Here is a 20,728-nt window from a genome sequence, read left to right on the forward strand (position 1 = left end):
GCTCTAAGAGTATTCCCAGTTCACACAGCAGCCAGGTATGTGCCAAGCATTTTGTACACAGGCCACATACCAGTTAGAGGATACATAAGGAGAGTATGTAGAATGCCCAGTCAACTCTCTATTGCTGCCATTTTCTCCTGGCTCTTGCTGATGGGCACTGCCACGGTGGAAATAATTAGCAAATATGTAAACAATAGGCACAGTTACTAAGGATTTTACAAATATTATTATTGTCAGCGGTGAGGGCTTTAGTAGACAATTTTAGTGCCACAAAAAGTGCAGAATTACTTCTGGTTAACTTCATTCACTAGAGAAACAATAGGCTTCATTGACTGGGCAGCATTTGAACAGAAATGCTTTGCATTTTGTGCCAGCTGTTGAACTCCCATGCAGTACACTGTGACAGTCTCTCTGAGGCTTTGCAGTGTGGAAGATTGACTTTTTATTTAGTCTCTGAAATTGAAAACAATAACAGCATCTTTACAAGACCACAGCACTTAAAAAATAAAAGAAACTTACTTCTTCCCATTCTGACGTGAAGGAAGGCGTTCTCTCCGAATTCCCTTTGGAGCACTGGGGCTTTGGTGTGGGTTCACTCCAATTGCTTCTTGCTTTTTTATCATTTGGTGGATGGGTGATAAGGTTAGAATCAGATTTTGAAACATTTTTGCACAAATGCATTTCCAGCAAGGTCTTTGGTAAAGATCGTATTCTGCCCAGCGTGCACGCTCGCTCCACAAATCCCCCAGTGGTAATAACCCATTGTTCACTTATCCTTGGCACGCCAACCAGGGTATGATTTTCTGCTGGTTTATTTTTAGTATGAAATATGGTTCTGTTTACAATTGGTGGCTTTTTTTTCTTAACAGGAGGATCAGAGCTGCTTTCTTTCCGTAGCTGTATCTGCTGTGCTGTGCTTTTGCTCAGAATGCTTTTCTCCAGTGGCCCACTGCACAGGTTTACTTTGCTGTACAGCTGGAGTGGATTTTCAGGTGGGTCACATGCAGGTGATGATCCATGAAGTAAACCTGCAAACTGGTCAGCAGAGTGTCCTTCAGGAAGCTCACTTTCAGTGGATGTTTCTCCCTGGCTACATTGCTCTGAAATGAGAGAGTACCTTGTAAACATAAAAGGGTGATAAAATACTGCAAACAACCTTCTTACTCCCCTCAAAATTACTTTTTAATGCTGTTTTGTACATTCTTATGTAAAGAAACAGAAGAAAATTACTCCATGAACTGAATTATTATTCTCTTAAAAAAACCCCCAAAAATCTTAAATATGACTATTTTATCCTGACTAAAATATCTGCTGGTTGAAGAACAGCCAACAATTCTCAGTGCTATCTAAATTCCATGAAAAAACAAATTTATAAGATAAAATAGGCCATTGCTATTCCATCAACTTGATGATGTCTCTCCTAATTTGCTATTGAGTTGAAATGTGCAGAAATGATACAGTTTAGTATGATGAATTAGGTAGTTTGTAGGTGGTAAAATACATGAAGAACCATTATTGTCAGGAGTATTCTTAGTAGTTTTTCTTTTTATAGCCATTATAATAATAGTGAATTTACAATACGATGCCTTTTTACTGACAGTCTCTAAGGAATAAAACTGAAGGTTGCTTTTATTTTCGGGAACTTTTGAGAATAGTAATAGTAACCATTGGGAAAAAAGAACACAAAATTTTCAAACATGCTTTATATGTAACTTAGCACATACATACACAAAAAGCAACCATAGAAAAATCCACTTCTTGGGCAAGTTTTAGAGTGGATTATTAAAATATTATAGCTCTTTTTTACACTTGTTGCTGAAAGAACAAGGAGGGGAAAAAAGAGAGGCCTGCTCTGCCTCACTCATATTGTTGGTTTGGTTAACATCACTATCCACAGGGCATTAATGACTCAATGTTCTAGTCAGAATAACTGCATCCCTACTAATAGTCACATTTCTATAACTACTTGGTTAAAGATAAATAAATTCATCTCATTCCTTCTAGAAGTTTTATGTTCTAAATCAACTCTAACTGTAGGACTGTGTGCACAGCAGAAGCTACCACAAGGAATTGAACATAGCATCGTGTCATAATATGCAAAGATATTGAGCAGTTTTCTCCAATTAACTAAAATGTCTGCTGGCAAAAAATAAAAAACTCAATCAAATCTCAAAATATCCTTTCTAAAAGAAAGCAGTGCTTGACTTTATGAATGACAGTAGAAAGATTTTTGTGTGTACTTCAAAACTTCATCCACTCTTTTACTAGTCAGCAGTTTAAAAATATAAAATTAAATATTTTTTCTATATATGATAAAATTCTAAGAACCTATGAAAATATACTTTTCTTCTTTGAGAAACAACCAACTAGAATATACACTTCAGGCATTTTGCAACCAAAAATATGTAAGATGTTATGGAGAAAGGTTAAATGAAGGACATGATAGAGCTTAAGGGATCAATAAACCCAGAAAAAAAAAAGGTTTAGGAGGAATTCAGGGGAAAAGGAGGACATGGGGCATTCTCTCTTTGATTTCTGAAAGTTGCTGATTTATACATATGTCTGCAATTTTGAAGGTGAATTCAAAATGCAGAATAAATTATGCAAATAATTACTGGCTTTGGTGCTTTTCCTTCACATGAAAAACTCAGTATCTGAGATTCTGCTCCAGATTAAGACACTGTTTTTCTACATTGGTAAGAAGCATGTTAGCTCCCACTGTATCAGAGATCAGATTAATAAAATGAGTGGAACCTATCACTCCCTGTAGTCCGTTAACTGGGCTAACTACACTGCCAGCGACTTATGGGAGACATTATTCAGTCTGTGTTCAGATACCTACATTTATGTATCTCAGTCATGAACTGAATCCTATTTTGATGCTCCAGACAGGTATCTTATAGCTGTGCATTTAACTCATTGAAGAGATAAATATTTTTGTCAAGACAAAGTAAACCAGGAGGTATAAATCAGGTAAAAGAAAAGCTTAAGAGAGCCTGGATTGCAAGAATTTCATTACTAGCTTTGCTACATTTATGTTACTAACTAGTACTGGCCAACAGCTAGGATCTGAAGGAATTACTAGGCTCATGTCCTTTAACTTAAACTTTCCTCCTTCTCAAGACAGAGCTAGTCCATCCAAATAATCACAGGGAATAGTCTCTGGTCTCTACACTGTGCCTGGGCACTGTCTAGATGGGTCTATTCAGTACTGACCAAAGACTGGCAAAACCCAAACAGTTTAAGAATACAGACTGCCAAGCACCAGTGGCACCTCATGTCCTGATTTTGCTCTATTTACTACTGTAAACAAAGGAAGGTCTTGCCGAGAACTCCCATTCCCCTGTGGTCAGTAAATATATGTGCAGACCACTAGAAAGTGTGAGTGTCTCTTATTTTCCAGCAGTTCTGCAGTGACAGCATATCAGAACATTAATTCTGGTTGTTTTGATAGTTGATGTGGCAGCAGTTCACCATGTATTCAAAGATTCCAAATATATTGTGCGAGTCTTTTTCAGCTTGATCTTTCACAACAGCTACTCTACTGTGTATACATAAGTGTATGTATTCTTCTTTAGGTAAAACTCTGATCTTTAAAATACCCACACAAATACTTTAAGGAAATCAGGAAAAATTAAAACAAAGGTTGCTTGTGCACCCGTTAGTCTTATGAGTTAGCAAGCACTCTATTTCACTTTTTATAAGATCACTACTAGTTTTCAAAAATATCTTGTTTCACTTAGTGGTCAGAATGAAGTTTGCTTAATGAAGAAGCACTCCTCAACATTTTCATAGTATCATAAAACTGTTCCGTTTGGACAAGGCTTCTATGATCAAGTCCAGCTGTTAAACCAGCACTGTCAAGTCCACCACCAATCCATGTCCCAGGTGTCACATCTTCACATCTTTTAAATATCTCCAAGGATTTATATTCTCTTTGTTCAATAACAGTGGTCTTATTACCTATTTACTGCACAGCATCTAAATACTTCTTTGAATATCAAGTTCTTCAATAGCTTCTCAATTTTTTATGACATCCATTATCTAAGGAGTTCACAAATATGAACTCACGTATCTTTCTAAGGTGAGACTGAAATGTGATATTATACTAATTTGAAAAATGGGAGATAAGGCACAAGGATATAATGCTGAAAATGTACAAATGTTTGGGCATCTGATTTGAGATTCCTCAGGATTTTCTTTGTTCAGAGTAATAAACATTTTTAACACAATATTTTTGAAGCATGATTACTATTCATTTCAGTAGATCAAAAAAAATCAGATTCCCAATGCATCAAATCTGTGACTCAAAAACCAAGAAACACAGTTAATGACTACTGGACAACCTTTGGTTAATGGCTGCTGGGGTAACCTTTGGTCTGTCTTGACCAGAGTAGCAAAAGCTCTGGCAGAGACAGGGTATTCTCTCTCTTGCTTTCAGCTGCCTCGGCTGTCACTTCTCTTTGGTATCTTTCACTTTTAATAAGAGCTTTGTTAATTACGTGACAAAGTAAGCAAAGATCTCATAGCTATAACCTTCTTCACCCCATGATTTTGAGCAATGCAAACCACATCTATACCAGGCAAAAAAACGCGGCTGGGGCTGTCAGGAAAAAGAAAAATCCACGTGGTCAGGTCAAGGTTAAGAAGCAAGCAGCATTGCATGCTGTACTGCAACCCTAAAACAGGTTATCCAGAGCAGTGCCACCTGCACCCTCTGACCGTTCAAGATGTGTCTGATCTCATGATGACAGGCCTGCTCCAAACAGGAGCATGGACTAGAAATCCTCCAGACATCCAACAGCTTAATAAACCAATTATAATTCTGAATCTTCTGGCTTTTAAACTGATAACTGTTAAGGTCAATACTCTTTGAATACTGACTTATATTATTATTTTAGTTTCCTAATGCAGTTAATGTTTAATACTTTTATGTCCAGCAAATAAGGAGAGTACAGAGATGGAGTATAGCACTGCTCTGAATAGTACAGTAGCCTAGCATCCCTGTCATGTGCTAAAGAAATCACAGAAGGATAAAACCAAACCATACAACAGATAATCATAACAATTTCCTACAGTGTGCTTTTCTTTCTTATTCCAAGTCAGTATTTGTTGACCTAAGATCTGAAACATGAGATGAGAAATAACCTCTTCAAACGGCACCATTATCTAAAAATGCAGATTCATTGTTCATATATCCAAGATCTCTGTCTCAAGAACTTAAAGAACTAAAAGCTTTACACAGCATAATATCACTACTATACTCTTGCTAAAATAGGCAACTTTCTAAAAAAAATAAAAAAATTAAATCCCAGCTTTTAATAATTAATTAAATTAATTTTAATCTCTGAGATAGGATTTTTTAAATTGTCAAATATATCTGTCAAACTTCAAGAAAAGAGATACTGAAATCAGTATTTCTCCTGAGGCTTAGTAATAATGCACAAAATATATTTTCTAGATTATTTTCTGGCTTTAAAAATATTAAAATAATTCTTATTTTAAATTTTGCTGTGTGTTAAAAAAAACCCCATGCTATTAAACCTTTTATTAATTAATATTTTTCTTTCTTCTTATTATTTCAACCAATTCAATTGGCACTAAGAATTTATCTAAACAATTATATTACACAGTTCTATACTCAGTGAACAGTCATTTAATAAAGCCAGGTTTTTCTTGTCACAGACATTTGAGTAAGCTTTATGATAAGGAACTTTAAGAAAGAGGGTGGGAAGGGAACAGGAGAAGTTCAAGCTCTTGGACTAAATCCCAGTGGAGAGAAGCATTCATCTTAAAAGTAGTATTTTTTTTTTATTTTTGCAAGTACATTTATTTTTGTAATTAAAAAAAAAAAAAAAAAAACAAGAGAAAGATCTTCCTTCCTTACCAGATACTGCTTTTCTTATCACTTTATCTTTTTACTTGTAAATAGTATCATAAATACCAAAACATAAACAGATGTCATTTCTACAGAACTTCAGAGTTATTAAAAGTGCATGTACAGCTTATCCATCTGAGCAGATTACTTCTGAAAATCACTGTGATACTGCCATATCTGTGTTACAAGGAAAACATTTACATTTGGAACCACAAATAAATTCAGTTGTGCCATAATCTCAAAGCCACAGATACATATTGCTATTATCACCAGTTTATATACAACCAAACTGGTATTTAGGCAGCAGATTGCAATTCAATCAGCTATTTATTTTCACACTACTGCACCCCAGCACAGTTGCTTGTGGCACATATATAGAACTCTACAGAATACCATTTCTCACTTTCAGTATTCGAGAGTTATAATTTACAGATGCTTCATCAAACTCAGATATTTTCTCCTGATTCTGACTCCAAGACTGGAGAGCACATTAAGAAAATCAGAAGCATACTGAATACTGTGAATTTTGCATTCATGTAAAATTGGAAATAGTCTTATTCACATTTGTATCTCAAGAGATTCCATGTTCCAAACTAAAGTGCATTCAGGAGAATAACAGTTGTTAATAACACTAATGAAAAGAGCTGTAATAGATAAATTATAATGACAGAGTTAGATCTCTAACAGGCACTGCTGTTGCCATGGCACAAAATTTCTAATGTAAAATAAAAACCCACTAGAAAATTGTTCTATAGCTATGGTAACAACTGTATTGTGACATGATTATTCTATTCAAGTTCTGTTTTCATTTGATCCAGAGAGATGTTTTTAGCATCACGCTTTGCACATAATATCTGCCCAAAAATGTATTCTCAACTCCCTTTTCCCCAAATTCAGTTGACTGCTAAAACCAACAGTCAGAACGGAGTAATATTTGGAAACTGTCCTCTTATAGGATGGGTAAGCATATTTGCATAGTAAAGATTGCTTTGCAAACACTAGAATACCCTCAGTAGTGAGGATATCAGTAGCGTTGCCAAACTGATATAAAAGAGGATGATCCGCAAGAAAAGGTCTAAGACAGAAAATTCATAGTATTTAAAATCAGAAGTAGCAATATTTCAGGAAGGCATTATTTCACACAGCAAACATCATGCTCTGACCAAGCTACAGCTCTTTGATGGCAGCATTTTGGCTGCAGATCTCTTAAATGAGGCAGAGCAATGTTTTCTCACTCAAGTAAAACTTATAGCAAGGTACAATGGACCTGGGAGATAGAACAAGATTACTAAGCAAATAATGAAGACTCTGGGCTTGTACTGTCACCAGCAACAACACAGAAGAGCAGCCATAGTGTCCAGCCACATTGCAGTTTCTTCTTGTGCTTATTCCTAAATCTGGAGAAACCACCGGAAAGCGGTTGGCAAGCTTGCTGCTGACAGTCTCCAGGATCTGTGCCCAGGTTCCAACACTGCCAGTTTCTCAAAACCCATTCCCTTAGAAGTCACAGTGAGCATCTCTGTGGGTTGGGAGTTTGCTCTTAGAAGCTCCAAAAACTGCCAATTCACCCCTCAGTGTCGCAGTCAGCACTTGACTCTGCACTGAGGGGTTTTACTGCCTCATTGTCTCTACCTTCAGTTTCACTGGCCACATCTGTTTCACAATGACTCATCAGGAAATGAAAAGACTGAGAAAGACTTTCTGGGAAAGATATCTCCATATGGAGTTTTCTGAACATTACTTGCCAGCATCTAACGAAGAGTAAAAGCTTTGGGTGAGGAAAGATATTAGGCAGTTATTACTGCTAATTCCAACCACATTATAGTGCCTAAATATAGTCCTTGCCCAAAATTTCAGCAATAGCAGTGTAATCTGGTTCAAACAGTTAATTTTAGCTCTTATTGAGCTGTTTTGTCTCTTCAGATTTTTTTTGATACAAGTATATTCTGGTTTTGAGGAGGACATAAATGTAATTTTCACAGTCACATAAAGAGTTAACCTTTTACTGCAAAATTCAACACAGACAAAAATAAAGAGCTGCAGCTGCCACCTCCATAATGCCGTTTCCATGAGGATTTCTTTCTATGTGACTATATAAGGCATGGTTCCTAGACATCTTAAAGACAGACAGGCTCTCATGAACCATCACATTTTACAGCACAAAATTCTGCTTTATGCCTGCACATCAAAATAAGGATTCTTCAGAAAAATAACATGCTAACATTTTTATGGACTAAACATATCAGACAGATAAAATAATGGTCAATATCCCTCAGATGAAATACTAGATGAGTTCAACACTCACATTCAAGCTAAAATTCTGCTGGAATTCTGCTTCAGCACTGCCATGCAGCAACAGTAAAAAGAAATCCTCTCCAGTGTGTCTTTGTAACTTCTAGTAATTGTTTTATAAGAAATTCTGAGGGGTGAATGGCAATGGATACAAAATGTAATTCTGCACAGAGATCACATTGAGAAGTTCTGTGGGGATCTCTTTTTTCAGCAGAAAGCAGTTGAGTGGGTTGTGGCTGTACTCAGAAAGTACATGTTAATTTGACAATATAGTACAGCAGGGGAGAGTAATACGAGAGGAAAACTTGGTGACACTTAACAACCAAAATCAGTGCAAAGCAAAATCAATGTCATAGACGAGCTCTTGAAACCATATCCTTTTGTTGAAGACAGCAAAAAAACCCTGTTACATGTTCCACTCCTGGTATTTCACACATCACATGCAAAGAAGGAATGACAAATTCCTCCACCAAGTGAGAACAAAACTTACTAATATTCAAGGCAAAAGAAACTGTAAAAAAATAGTGGGTGACTCTTAGAATAACATTTCTAAAAGGAGACACTGCACAATAATTTCATTTAAAAGTAATGATTTTCTCTAGCAACAACTCTGTTTCCTCCAGCATGAGATAAGACTAGAAAGCAAACAAAGTGTATGTTCTGCCATTTGCACTGACCATTCTCTTTTCTAACCTTGGTATAGAATATATTTCTAATCAGAGCAGTATTTTTAAGATACTTCAGTTTACCTCTTTCCTCATTTCACATACAAGACCATCCATGCTCTTTTTCAACTCATAAGAAACAATGAAAAATAAAGGTCCCCTACCCCAAACATCCTCTTTCAGTTTTTGCTAAATCTGTTAGGTTGTAGGGACAAAAAGTGTACAAGAATTAAAAATGTCTACAAAATATCTCTGTCTGTAGAATGAAATTTCAGTTCTAGATGTAGGTACATATACAGTCATAGAAAATTACATTCAGATTTTCAACTCTATGTGGAATATTCACTGAAATTTTATAATTGCTTACATGTGACTGTATTGAAACTAATCACTAAAAATCATAGTGTTTTAGCAAGCTTGCAGCTCACCACATCTTTTAGTTATAAATAGTGATTGGGGGAAATGAGAGAATAAAAAACCAATCAGCTTTCTCCTAATGATTTATTTGAGGGGTTGCAAATGTGAGAGGACAACCACTTAAATTATTTTTAAAAGTATTTACAAAACACAAATAATCTTTAAAAAATCTACACCATTATGTGCAAACTAATTTAGCTAAGAATAATAACTTTCTAGGAATATTTAATACCTCTAAAAGCTGTTTACTTTTCACAAGTAAGTGTACTTACTTTAAAAATAATATTACACACAGGATGCTTAAAAAGACGTGAAAAGAAGGGCAGAGATGCAGGTGGCTAAATGCAGACATATGTGGCCATTTTAGACACTACAGGGTATGCAAAGTGACTGCAAAGGCTGACAGGTGTGACACACAGCTTGGAAACCCTTGTCTTTCTGGTGAAGCAGCAAGAGGTCAGAAAGAGTATTTGTAGTATCCAAGTGTGTCTAGACATCTGGTTTGGTACCTGAATTGTTTCTTGGAGGTAAAATGGTAACAGACAAAGAGTAGTGAGGGTAGATGTAGACAATACTTCTCAAAGAATCCTTTACTGTAGAATAAGTAATTTCACGTGTGTGTATACTCTCCTTTAGATGAGTTACATATACTTACTTTAAATAGGAACTAAAAACTTGTTACTTTAAAGTAATGCTGGTTGATACTTCTAGCAAAATAACCATCAATATAAGAGGCCAGATCACATGAGTGCCACAGAGTACAAAAGGTTGGATAACACCAGGTATCAGTTTAGGATATTTTGGAAACATAGGTGCATTTGGAGCATGGAATTAACCTGCTTTAAACTATGACTGCTAGGAGAGAAGCAGTCCTAGTTAGCAGTCAACATGTAGCTTTATTAAGCTACTAGGATGCAGAAAAGCACTTGCTTAATTTTAGATTTAGTTAAAGGAAAAACAAGCATTAGACTACAGCTGCTCAGACATGGAAAAGCAGTACATGGCACTGGAAGACAATTACAAACTTTCATGCACTGTCACAAATGACACTTTACACAGCTCCCTCACTATACAAATACAGCCAAATAAATAAAATATTATTATGAAAAACTGTATGAATCATCAACTAGTTGCAGGATAGAAGCTCCCATAGAGACCAAGAGGCGCAGTTTAACATAATTAAAACTCCTCTTACACATTGAGCTGGAAAGTCACACAACACAAATGCTGCACATAGAAATGCTGAATAATTTAGCTTCTGTTAGGATCATATAAGATTTAGAGAACAGAGTTTCATCTATTGAATAGCTGTAGCAACAGACTACATTACTACTCTCTGCTGCTCTTCAAACAGAAGATACTACTGAGCTGAGTGTAAGAATGGCCACTAACCTGTTTATAGGGCTAATCAGCTGCACCAATTTGGGTAGGCTAGTTGAATTCACCTGGTTTATTTTGCTTGAGATGGATTAAAAGTTGTCACTGAAACCCTTCTGCTGGAGCCCTAGCTGGGGACACTCTATGAAAGAAGTGCAATGACACAGAGGTGCTGATCACACCTTCAGCTACTTCCACAGAATTCTGCCATTCATGAAAGGATGATGCTCTCTTCAAAAAAAGGGTCAGCTGTTCTCTCTGAAACACAGCAGGCAGATATCCCCCGAAGGCAGCAAATACCCTTGCTTTTCAAATATGATACACCTACTAAGAATGATATTTTCGTAACTAGGAATAATAATGTGCATGAGGATAATAAATATTAGCAAGGTCTAATAAAGAGGACTAATTTATTAAGGTAAAAGCACTGAGATGGTACAGCTTTCAAAAACATCCTCCAGATCAGTAAAAATACATCCAAAAATTTGTTTAAAAGACCAAGAACTGTAAATAGGAAAACAGAAACTCAGTCTAAGGGATCAGAAAATAGACTAATATTTATGGGAATTATATTGGTCTAGTCCCATAATTTATAGACCAGATTCTGTTCAGCTAAGTCTGATCAGAATACCAGGAATAATAGATGGTGGAAAACTCTTCTTTACCAAAGAACCTCATCCAGTCATTGGCACATCTTTAATAAGTAAATGAAACTTCCTATGTAATTAGATACTTTAGATTTAGAAAACACCTTTTTTGATCATGAATTATTTACTTCTCATCTACAATGCCTCAAGACAGGTGGTAACAAGTTCATTAGGGCCTTAAACCAGATACATCTGAAGCAAGGCAAGCCTAGAATGTTATTATTGCTTCATTCTACTCTTAGTTTATTTATGTTACACTTGGTATCATCAATAATTACGTTTACCTGTGAACTAAGGCCTCAAACCAGGCAGATCTGATCTTCCTATCATTTATGTATTTCTGCTATTTAAGCAAATGTGCTTACATTTCACCTGAGGAGACAACAGATCACTGAGATCTAGTTTTGTAGATATGAAGAATCTCCATTAACAGGGAAGTTCCTTGCAAAAGCAAGGTGAAGAGATAGAGCAATTTGTCTAACTTACCAAACATACCAAAGAGAAATGAGAGTGCAGAAGTAGTTTGTTATGTCAATCATAAGTAACAAATAATTGCAGAAAAAATATTATGATTGTTTTATTAGAATATTCTTCATTTGGAATAAATTGGAAATCAGATGATCATAGTCTCCTGAGAAATTTAAAACAAGTCACTTCTGCTCTCTTTCTAAAAGCAAACAAGCATGACTAGCAGCTCAACGTATTAGATAGCACTGTAAGAGATATACCAGAAAAAAATCTGCAGATGATTTCTTTCTTTTTCTAGATTTTATTGTTAAAATAATGAGAACTTACCATGAAAACATTTTAATTACTTTTCTGATTAAAAGTGGGAAAACACAATTTTCTTGTAAAAATAGAAAAGAGAGAGAAGGGAAGGCAGAGAGAGAGCAGGAGTAAAGAAAGAAGTAATTTTGATGACCACAAATAGTAACACCAGAAACCCTTGAGGAGACTTTCAAATTACAATTATTTCCAAAAAGGAATTTTTTGAATGTGCAATGTGGTTTTATGCTTTTTTTTAAAATTAGCTTGCAAAAATCTCATGAAGATACAAAGATTTTTATGGAAGCACCCATTATAAAGGGAAAATTTTAAATCTGTAAATGTTTACAGTAAATAAAAGTAAAGATGGTCACTCCTGGACCATCCCAGGTTGTCTTGAAAATTATAGTGTTTTTAGCATTTCACATTTGTTTAGTTAATTATTCCTCCTATCTGCACCAACTTAAATGAAAGAAGGATGATGAGGGTGGTGGGAATAAATGACATGCATTAGGTATTTCCAAGGAGAATGACAGGAGTTCTTAAATGAGCAGGTAGTCAGCCATCAAATGGGACATGTACACTGGCCTCTTTCTAGCCCAGTTAACAGATAACAGAATTTTCTTCAAGTCTTGATGGAAAAGAAGACAACAACCTATTAAAATCTTCTCTGCTCGGAAAATACATGGTGGGCCAAAATTTAAAGTAACTGGGGCATCTAAAGTGCTGATAAACAAAGAATAAATTTGCACAGAGGAAAGAGACCTATACACATTTTTTTGGTTTTTTTAGAGCAGCTTCATTTCTTCCAAGCATAACTTGGGCAAATCTTAAAACCCAAAAACCAACTACACATATATGAGGATATGTGTTACCAAAATTAACTCCACAGACATGAAAATTGATCAGTGAAGTTTAAAAGTAAATTTGAAGTGACACTTAAGTTCACCTCGCAATCAGACTATCAATATGAAGACTGAAAGTCTGTCATTTGTAAGTGGTTTCAAATTATCTCTAGTCAATCTAAACTTCAATTGTTTTTGTCATTTGATAGAACCCCAAGACATGCAGTAATCATCGTAGAAAAGTACAGAAGTTTCAACCAAAATAACCGCCTGCTTCTTAAAAATGGCATTTTTCTTCTACATTTTCTACTGGATCCAACACAGCAATGTTTATCACACCAAAGACAAAGATTCAAAGTCAGTAATTTCCACGGTCTGATTATTTTTGCCAGTTTCTGAAGTCAATTAGTTGAGAAAGACTATTAAAAAAGAAAGACCATCCCATTTGTATGACTTTACTACACAGTCCTCAGGTGAAAGGTGGAAGAGCAATATTCTTCCCCTACGTGGCTAATCCTTTAAGAACTCCTGTGGGAAAGCAAGAATTCTGAGTTTGTGGTATGAGTTCTTAATGTATCTTGGCAGTTAGAGAGGCTGAGTCATATAAAGTAAAAATATTTCATTTTTCATTGTGGGGATGGAAGTACTGCTACTCACCAAGATGTGAGAGGACTATGGTGAGGAGCTGATATTTCCTCTCTACTCCACTCTGGTAAGAACCTCACCTGGATCCAGCTCTGGAGTCCTCAGTACAGGAAAAACATTGACCTGTTGGTGTGGGTGCAGAAGAGGGCCACAAAAATGATCAGAGAGGTGGGCCACCTCTTCCAAGAAGAGGGCTGAGAGAGTTTGGTTTATTCATCCTGGAGAAGACTGAGTGAAGATGTTATTGTGACCTTTCAATAATCAAATGGGGATTAGAAGAAAGATGGGGACAGAATTTTTAGTACAACCTGTAGCAACAAGTCAGGGGGGAATGGTTTTCAACTAAAAGAAGGCATATTCAGACTAGACATGAAGTAGTTCTTTACAATGAGTGGTGAGACACTAGAACAGGTTTCCTAGAGAGGTGGTGGATGCCTCATTGCTAGAAACAATTGAGGCCAGTCTGGATGGGGTTTTCACCTGCTCTAGTAGAAAGTGCCCCAGCACATTGCACAGGGGTCCAAATGGATGACTTTTAAAGGTGCCTTCCAACCCAAATCATTCTATAAAGTTTGAAGTTATGCATCAAAGGGTCCCAGCTGATTAAAGTGGACCAGAGCTTAAGGCAGTGCTGGCCTGTCTTCAGAGGCTGATAGGTGTGGTACAATGTCTTTTAGAAAAACACACAGCAGTTGGCAACACAAAATCATGAATTTAGGGTCAGAAAGTGCCATTTCCATCTGCCCTGCACATAAGAACATAGAATAATAAGGTCCATCTCCCTGAATACATCTGACACTAAGACACTAAACATGAAAATCAGTTTTCAGTTTTAATCATGGGATGGTTCTTTCACAAATTAGTGTTCATGGAAGTATTTTAAAAAGGTAAAGCCCTAAGAACTCAGTTATTTCTATGTCACACCACATTCATATATGGAATATATATAAAAGGCCTCTTGAAGATATGTAAAAAAGAAACCAACCAAGAAAAAAAGAGAAAACTTGAAATAAGAGCTACAATACTGGAAAAAATAAAAATACTCTAAAAGAGTAAGCAAGAAAATGAGAGTGGGAAAACACAGAAGCAGAAGTCAAGGGGGAATATTAATTACAGATATAGAGATGTACATATTAATAGCTCTAGATGGTTATATATATATATATTAATAGTTCCAGGGAACTCTTACCACAACTGCACTACTTGACAAGTGCTTTCAGTCTTTTTGCTACATCTGTCTCTCCTGTCAAAAAGCTCCTTTGATCAAAATTCTGAAATAAGACATCTCTGTCTTTCATTTCTGCTATGTTCCTTGTCTATATTATCATAGCCACAGCAACTCTTAATTGCTGAAGTTTTCAAATATTTGTTGAGTGGACATTGCTCAGTTTGCTGATTCTCTACAGATGAACACAAATAACAATGACATTATTTTCTGTATTACATTTTATTTTCCTGCTTTAATTAAACCTATAGATTTCTAATTGACAATTTCTGGACTAAATCATAATAATATTCTCACTATCACAATCATGACAATCATGGGAAAAGTTATGACAAAATCAAGAAAAAATTTACAGTACTTAAATTACCTTTGAAAAACTAAATGTTGACTCAAAAGGAATAGAATAACCCCAAATAGCTTTTAGTTATTCATTTTAGATGTTTTTTATTTGTTAACTTTATTTTGACAGATTTTTTTTAAATGAAAGCTTCCTCAGATGTTTAGCTGTGCCAACAGTGAGTTGTCTTAGCATATTCCATATTCACTCAGCAATCCTTTCAGCTATGCCATGTGGGAAGCTCAGCCATGCTGTTCTGAGTTGTAAACCAGGTTGTAAAATCAAGGCTTTTGCTAAGCAAAGATAGCCTTCAGTCATGAAGGCAGAATTTTTTCAGTCATTAGACACCTTCTCAGTCCATATATACTTATTTCTTTGGTGTGCAGTCTTATACATGGCACATGTTTTGACTCCTGAAGGAGGATTAATGTATTCCTGGGCCACAGATAAAAGTCTGGTGTCCCAAGTGTTTTCTTCAGTTACTGTAATTTTCCAGAACCATTTGAAAACAAAGAAACTACATCCCAAACCCAACGAAAGAGTACAATGCTCAAAGCTGGAAGCCAAGCTTCTGGTATAGCTGTAAGTAGGTCCAAGACCATTCCTGATTCCTGGACTAACACAAGGAGAAGTCACCACTTTGGGAGAATTCCAATAATACCTGAAAAACTAATGGCAGAGGAGGGAACGTTCAAACAAACAAGTAGAAAGAAGACAAAAAGGGTCAAAGAGAAGGAACAGAATACTGAAAGTATTTTAGCCTGTTTTGTCAAGTTATTCATGGGTCTATTTTATAAACTCATGCCTTTCTTGTGAAGAGTTGGCCTATACTGGACAAAACGAAACAAAAATTAGAAATCCCAAGCACAGATGCCCATTACTACACAGACTTGTATTTGCCATCAGAGACACAGTAAATTGAAAACTGTCAATACATACACAGAGAATGTACTTTTCCTTCTGCTAACTTTACAGAGAGAACTCCAACATAAAAACATTGTGTTTCATTCTAAATCCTCATGAGATTACAAACATATTCATGGAGATTGTACACCTGAGAAACAGAATGGGATGGAGGAAAAATAGGAAAATAGTGTAAGCAAGTAAAGAAGTCATTGGGTTCTATCACTTTAAAGAATATTACAATTTCTTGGGATGAATTTCAGGCTTTTCACTATACCTTTCAGTCTTTTGACAAAAAGGTTATTTGATGAACTATGAAATTATGTACCCTATCAACTGCATTCTTCAGAAAACACTGCTAATATGAAGTGATGGAGGACAAGAAAAGTTTGGAAATGTTATGCATGAGATTGTTATTGTTCTGCTTTCTCTACAGCTTCAAAGCCAGTTAATACAATCAGGCTCCCACATACTCTTAAATTAAACATGTGAATGACACAGACTTCTTTCTCTATTTCACGTAAACACTATGATTGATTTGGAAGCATTATCCATAACTGAGTGCTAGATCTGACTCCCATCCCCTACACGCCCTCAACACCACTAAATCATACTAACAATGGGATGGCACACAGAGCCTTTACTGGGGCACTCTAACAGCATCAGGAGCACTTCAATGACAGCTGTGATCCTAGAGACACCAAGAATAATTTTTTAGATGTAGTAGATCATCTCTGACATCCCACTCCAGTGACACAGTGACACTTTCATCAGTCACATTGCTACATCTCCATGGCCTCCAAGCATTTGCTGCTCATCATCCCCTCTCTACCCCAAAGCCTTCTATCTTCTTACTAAAGAAATTCCCTTCCCACAATTTAAGTGGGAATACTGCAGATCTGTCAGTAAATACATGGTAATTGTTTTTTTTTTTATAAATCTGCTATCATGACAAATTTCCACTCCCCTAATTAAAAAGTAGTTTTCAAGGTAAGAACTGTTTTTTCTTGAGAATGTGGGAATGCAATGGTGCTTTTTTGGAAGATGTCTTTGCACATGTGACACCGACTAGCTGAATAGTAATACTGATTCAACTACATTCACCAATATGAATCCATTTTGTGTTGACATTCTTTTTTTCACAGTAGAAAATTCAAAAGCTACTAAATCAAAAATAGAATAAAGATTTTACATATATAGAAAGAAACCTGAATTTTATATAAGCGACTGGAAAGGAACTGACATTCTTGAAAGAGCTCAAGTATTAATTAGGATTTTAGAGACTGTCAAGAATCACGTAAATCAGGAGATTAGGTTATTTTTTATTTATTTCTGAAGTAAATTTTTTTAAAGTATGAAGGAACAAAAATTGAACATAATTTAAGCTTCTAGTCTTCATATCAAACTGAGGCTGAGTCATAAAAATCACTGAGGACAGCTGTGATGATATAAAATTCACTGTGTACCAGCTGTTCACTGAGAGTATTAAGAAAGAAAAAATTGCCCCTTCCAAATATAAATTGTGGTATCTAAACTACCTGATGAGGTAGTTTCTCTTCTACTAAGGGGGAATAAGGTTCTACATAACTCCTTCTAGACACAAAACAGAATAAATAGACTTTATTTATGAAACACAGAAAATGTACTCATTATATGGTTTAATGGCAAATTTGCTTCTTATCTGAAAGATGCTCTGCCTGCCAGAAAAAAAGTTTAAGAAGCTAAAACTAATTTGAAGAAAGTTAAGAGTATGCATTGAAATTCTGCTCTAAGGATTAATGCAAGTGTGGACTAGAAACAAACTCTGCAACATGAACACTTCAAAACTGTCTTGTTTAATGGCCTACAGAAAATCCACAGAAATCACTTTATTGTAACTTAAATACCTTTGCTTGCTTCAAGTTCTCTAATCAGAATTTAACATTGGAACTGAATCACAACAAGGGGGCAAAGAGGTGATAGGAAAGGTCAGCAGGAAGGAATAAAACTAGAACTCCCTAAAGAGACATGAGATGTGACCACGCTGCACTCACAACAGCTACAGTGTTCTGTACAGAGCAAGAGAGCTTTAAAAATCCCTACTTTGTTACAAAAACCTTGCAATATCATTATGGTGCATGGAACAGGCTGTGAAGCTTGCTCCCAACCCCGAGCAAATTAGCAAATTAGCATTTTAATACCAGCTCTCAAGATAAAGGCAGTTTAAACATGGCATAACTGTCTGTTTTGCAGAATTATTCTCAAAAATTTATGTAAAATACCAGTGCTGCCAAGAAAGACTAAAGGAATTAGGCTATATCTCAATTTGCCTATCATGCACAGATATCTATAAAAATACCAACCTTTTTATTTTTTATTGTCCTAAAGAACAATGTTATAAATCATTAAAACAACTATTTATTAATGGAAGACTTTCTAATTAAAGCAGAACAGAATGAAGAAGAAAACACTGTAGTCCAAAGTAAAATCTGCTGTATTGTGACTCAAGAGCTACTCCTACCATTTTCAGTTTTTCATCAGGTGAATTCCGAAAATCAGTTTAATATTAATTTGCCTGAATTTCCTCAGCTGAAATAACATCTAAAAGGGCTAACATGTAAATGGAATAACATCTAAAGGGCTTCTAAAGGACTTTAAGACTTGCTAAGGAAAACAGCACTATAGAAAAGCTAAATATTATCAGCATCTTTTAAGATGTCTGTCAAGACTTCACCATAAACCCTGAATTTTTCTGAAGTCCTTTAAAAATGCTTATACTGTGTTTTAATACTTCTCTAATGTTTGTAGGAAACTTTTTTAATATGAAAGGAACTGAATGTATGTGAAAACAAATTTAACTACTGAATATACATAATATAATTATATACATCATAAATTGAAAAATTGAAGAATGTTTTATAAAGCCCACTGGCTGTAATAATGATGTGCTACTCCTAGGCAGACATACTTCAAAAGAGAATGGTTATGGTTTAACTCCAACAGAATGAATTTAAAATATTTAAAAGGTTTGAATGATTAAATATTATTTTGCAAAACATGATTTTTCACACAGTATGATACAATGAATTTAAATCAGAGGCAGATGGTACCCAGTATTCTCACTGAGAGGACTAGTATCTCAGACAATCTAGTATTTTGTTCTGTTTAAGACAAATGGTCTCTAGGGTCTTTGAAAGTCATTTTATATTGGAAAGGGAGCTAGAAATATGGTGTTCACTTAAAACATTTATTTACTGTGCAACTTTACACAGAAAAGTACAGAGAGAAACTGCATCAGAAGTCTGCAACGTTGTCATGAATTCCACATCCAATTAAATACCATGCCCTTTTATGATCTTTCCCACAGCAGCTTTTAGATTTCTATTCATTAACTTTTTTTGAGGTAATAAAAACTGCATTCATATTCTTTAGTGCTGGCAAGAAAATCCTCCCAAAATTCTCCAAACGATCTCTGCAAATATAACTTTAATTCAGAAGCTGTGGCTGGCTCACTAACTATAATAGAGATGACCACTGACCATAGAGATTTCTAAAAAACAAAGCAATACTTTTTGAGAAGAGACATTTTCAATAAACTATCTAGATAACTAGGCAGTCATCGAGTTTACTGCCTAGAGCCTAGTATGATTTAAGGTCATCTGAGTAACCTACAGAATTTAATTCCATATGAAAAGTAACATCCCTTGAGATTTTATACTGCCTCTGTTGTGAGAATTAACCTTAGAAAATAGGATAGCTGAAACTCCATCAATCCAACTATGAAACTTCCATTTAAAACACTGTTCTTAATCTTCCCAATACACAGCTCCAGCCTCCAAAACAGGGTATCAACCCTGTGCCATGTAGCCTTTCCTCATTGCTCCAAGTTATGATCCCAAACCAAATCATCTCCCTCCTTCTCTCCTACACATTTAATTTTTCCATAAATGGACTCAGTCCTTATGTTTTCTTATACTTCTTATCTAATTTCCTTGCCAAGGAAAGGACACCAATAAGCAATGCTGCACAGCTGTGGAACGTGCTTTATCTAACTCTGAATATAATGCAATGCAAAAATAGAAGCCCAGGTGCAAGATACAGCCTTCTGTGTCAATATAATTTTGTCTGTTTAGTGTGCTCTCTCAGGACTAACAGGTCCTCACATAGGTCTACAGGTAATGGTTTCTTTTTCCTGAATTGCTGGGTTATCACATGTTCATTGTACAACACAGAAATATCGTGAAATGGAGACAATACTGACCTCTGTAAGATGGTATATTATAAATAATAAATATATAATATAAATAAATAATAAGAAATAATTAATAAAATACATGTTTAAAACATAGATGTTTTTCCACTTTTACTACTATCATTAGTGTTAAAGATTATTCAGCTATCTTCCAAGCTGTTCCTTTACTGAATACCATCTATTTGCCATTGGATTGAGGAGAGAAAAAGACATATTACCAGAGAATGATTTATTTTTCATTTCCAGGTCTCTCTCTTCTAGGTTATCTAGTCCCATTTCTTCTTATTCCAATAGTGCTAAAACTTCACAGAGAAAATGCTTGTGTTCTACCAAAACTTCATTTGTATTAACCACCACCCCATTCACTTCAGTTCCAAGAGTAGACTGAGACTCTTGTGGAGGAATACCATTACTAAAGGCTGCCCCCACCCAGGATGGGGTCACTGCATCTGGTCCTTCCTAAGAACAGGCAGTAGCACTGAGAACACAGGGCTGAAGGGT

General features: G+C 35.6%; 1 protein-coding gene across 11 annotated transcripts in view; it reads right to left on the reverse strand.

Annotated features, from left to right (window-relative positions):
* Positions 1 to 20,728, reverse strand: part of ANKS1B (ankyrin repeat and sterile alpha motif domain containing 1B) — a 405,789-nt gene that overhangs the window by 211,698 nt on the left and 173,363 nt on the right. For all 11 annotated transcript variants that reach the window (XM_088165098.1, XM_088165094.1, XM_088165099.1 and 8 more), the window contains exon 13: positions 520 to 1,100. In XM_088165098.1, the coding sequence (XP_088021224.1) occupies positions 520 to 1,100 (581 nt within the window). The remainder of the gene's footprint in view (positions 1 to 519; positions 1,101 to 20,728) is intronic.

The sequence above is a fragment of the Sturnus vulgaris genome, chromosome 5 (assembly GCF_052056855.1).
Source record: "Sturnus vulgaris isolate bStuVul1 chromosome 5, bStuVul1.hap1, whole genome shotgun sequence".
NCBI classification, from domain to species: domain Eukaryota; kingdom Metazoa; phylum Chordata; class Aves; order Passeriformes; family Sturnidae; genus Sturnus; species Sturnus vulgaris.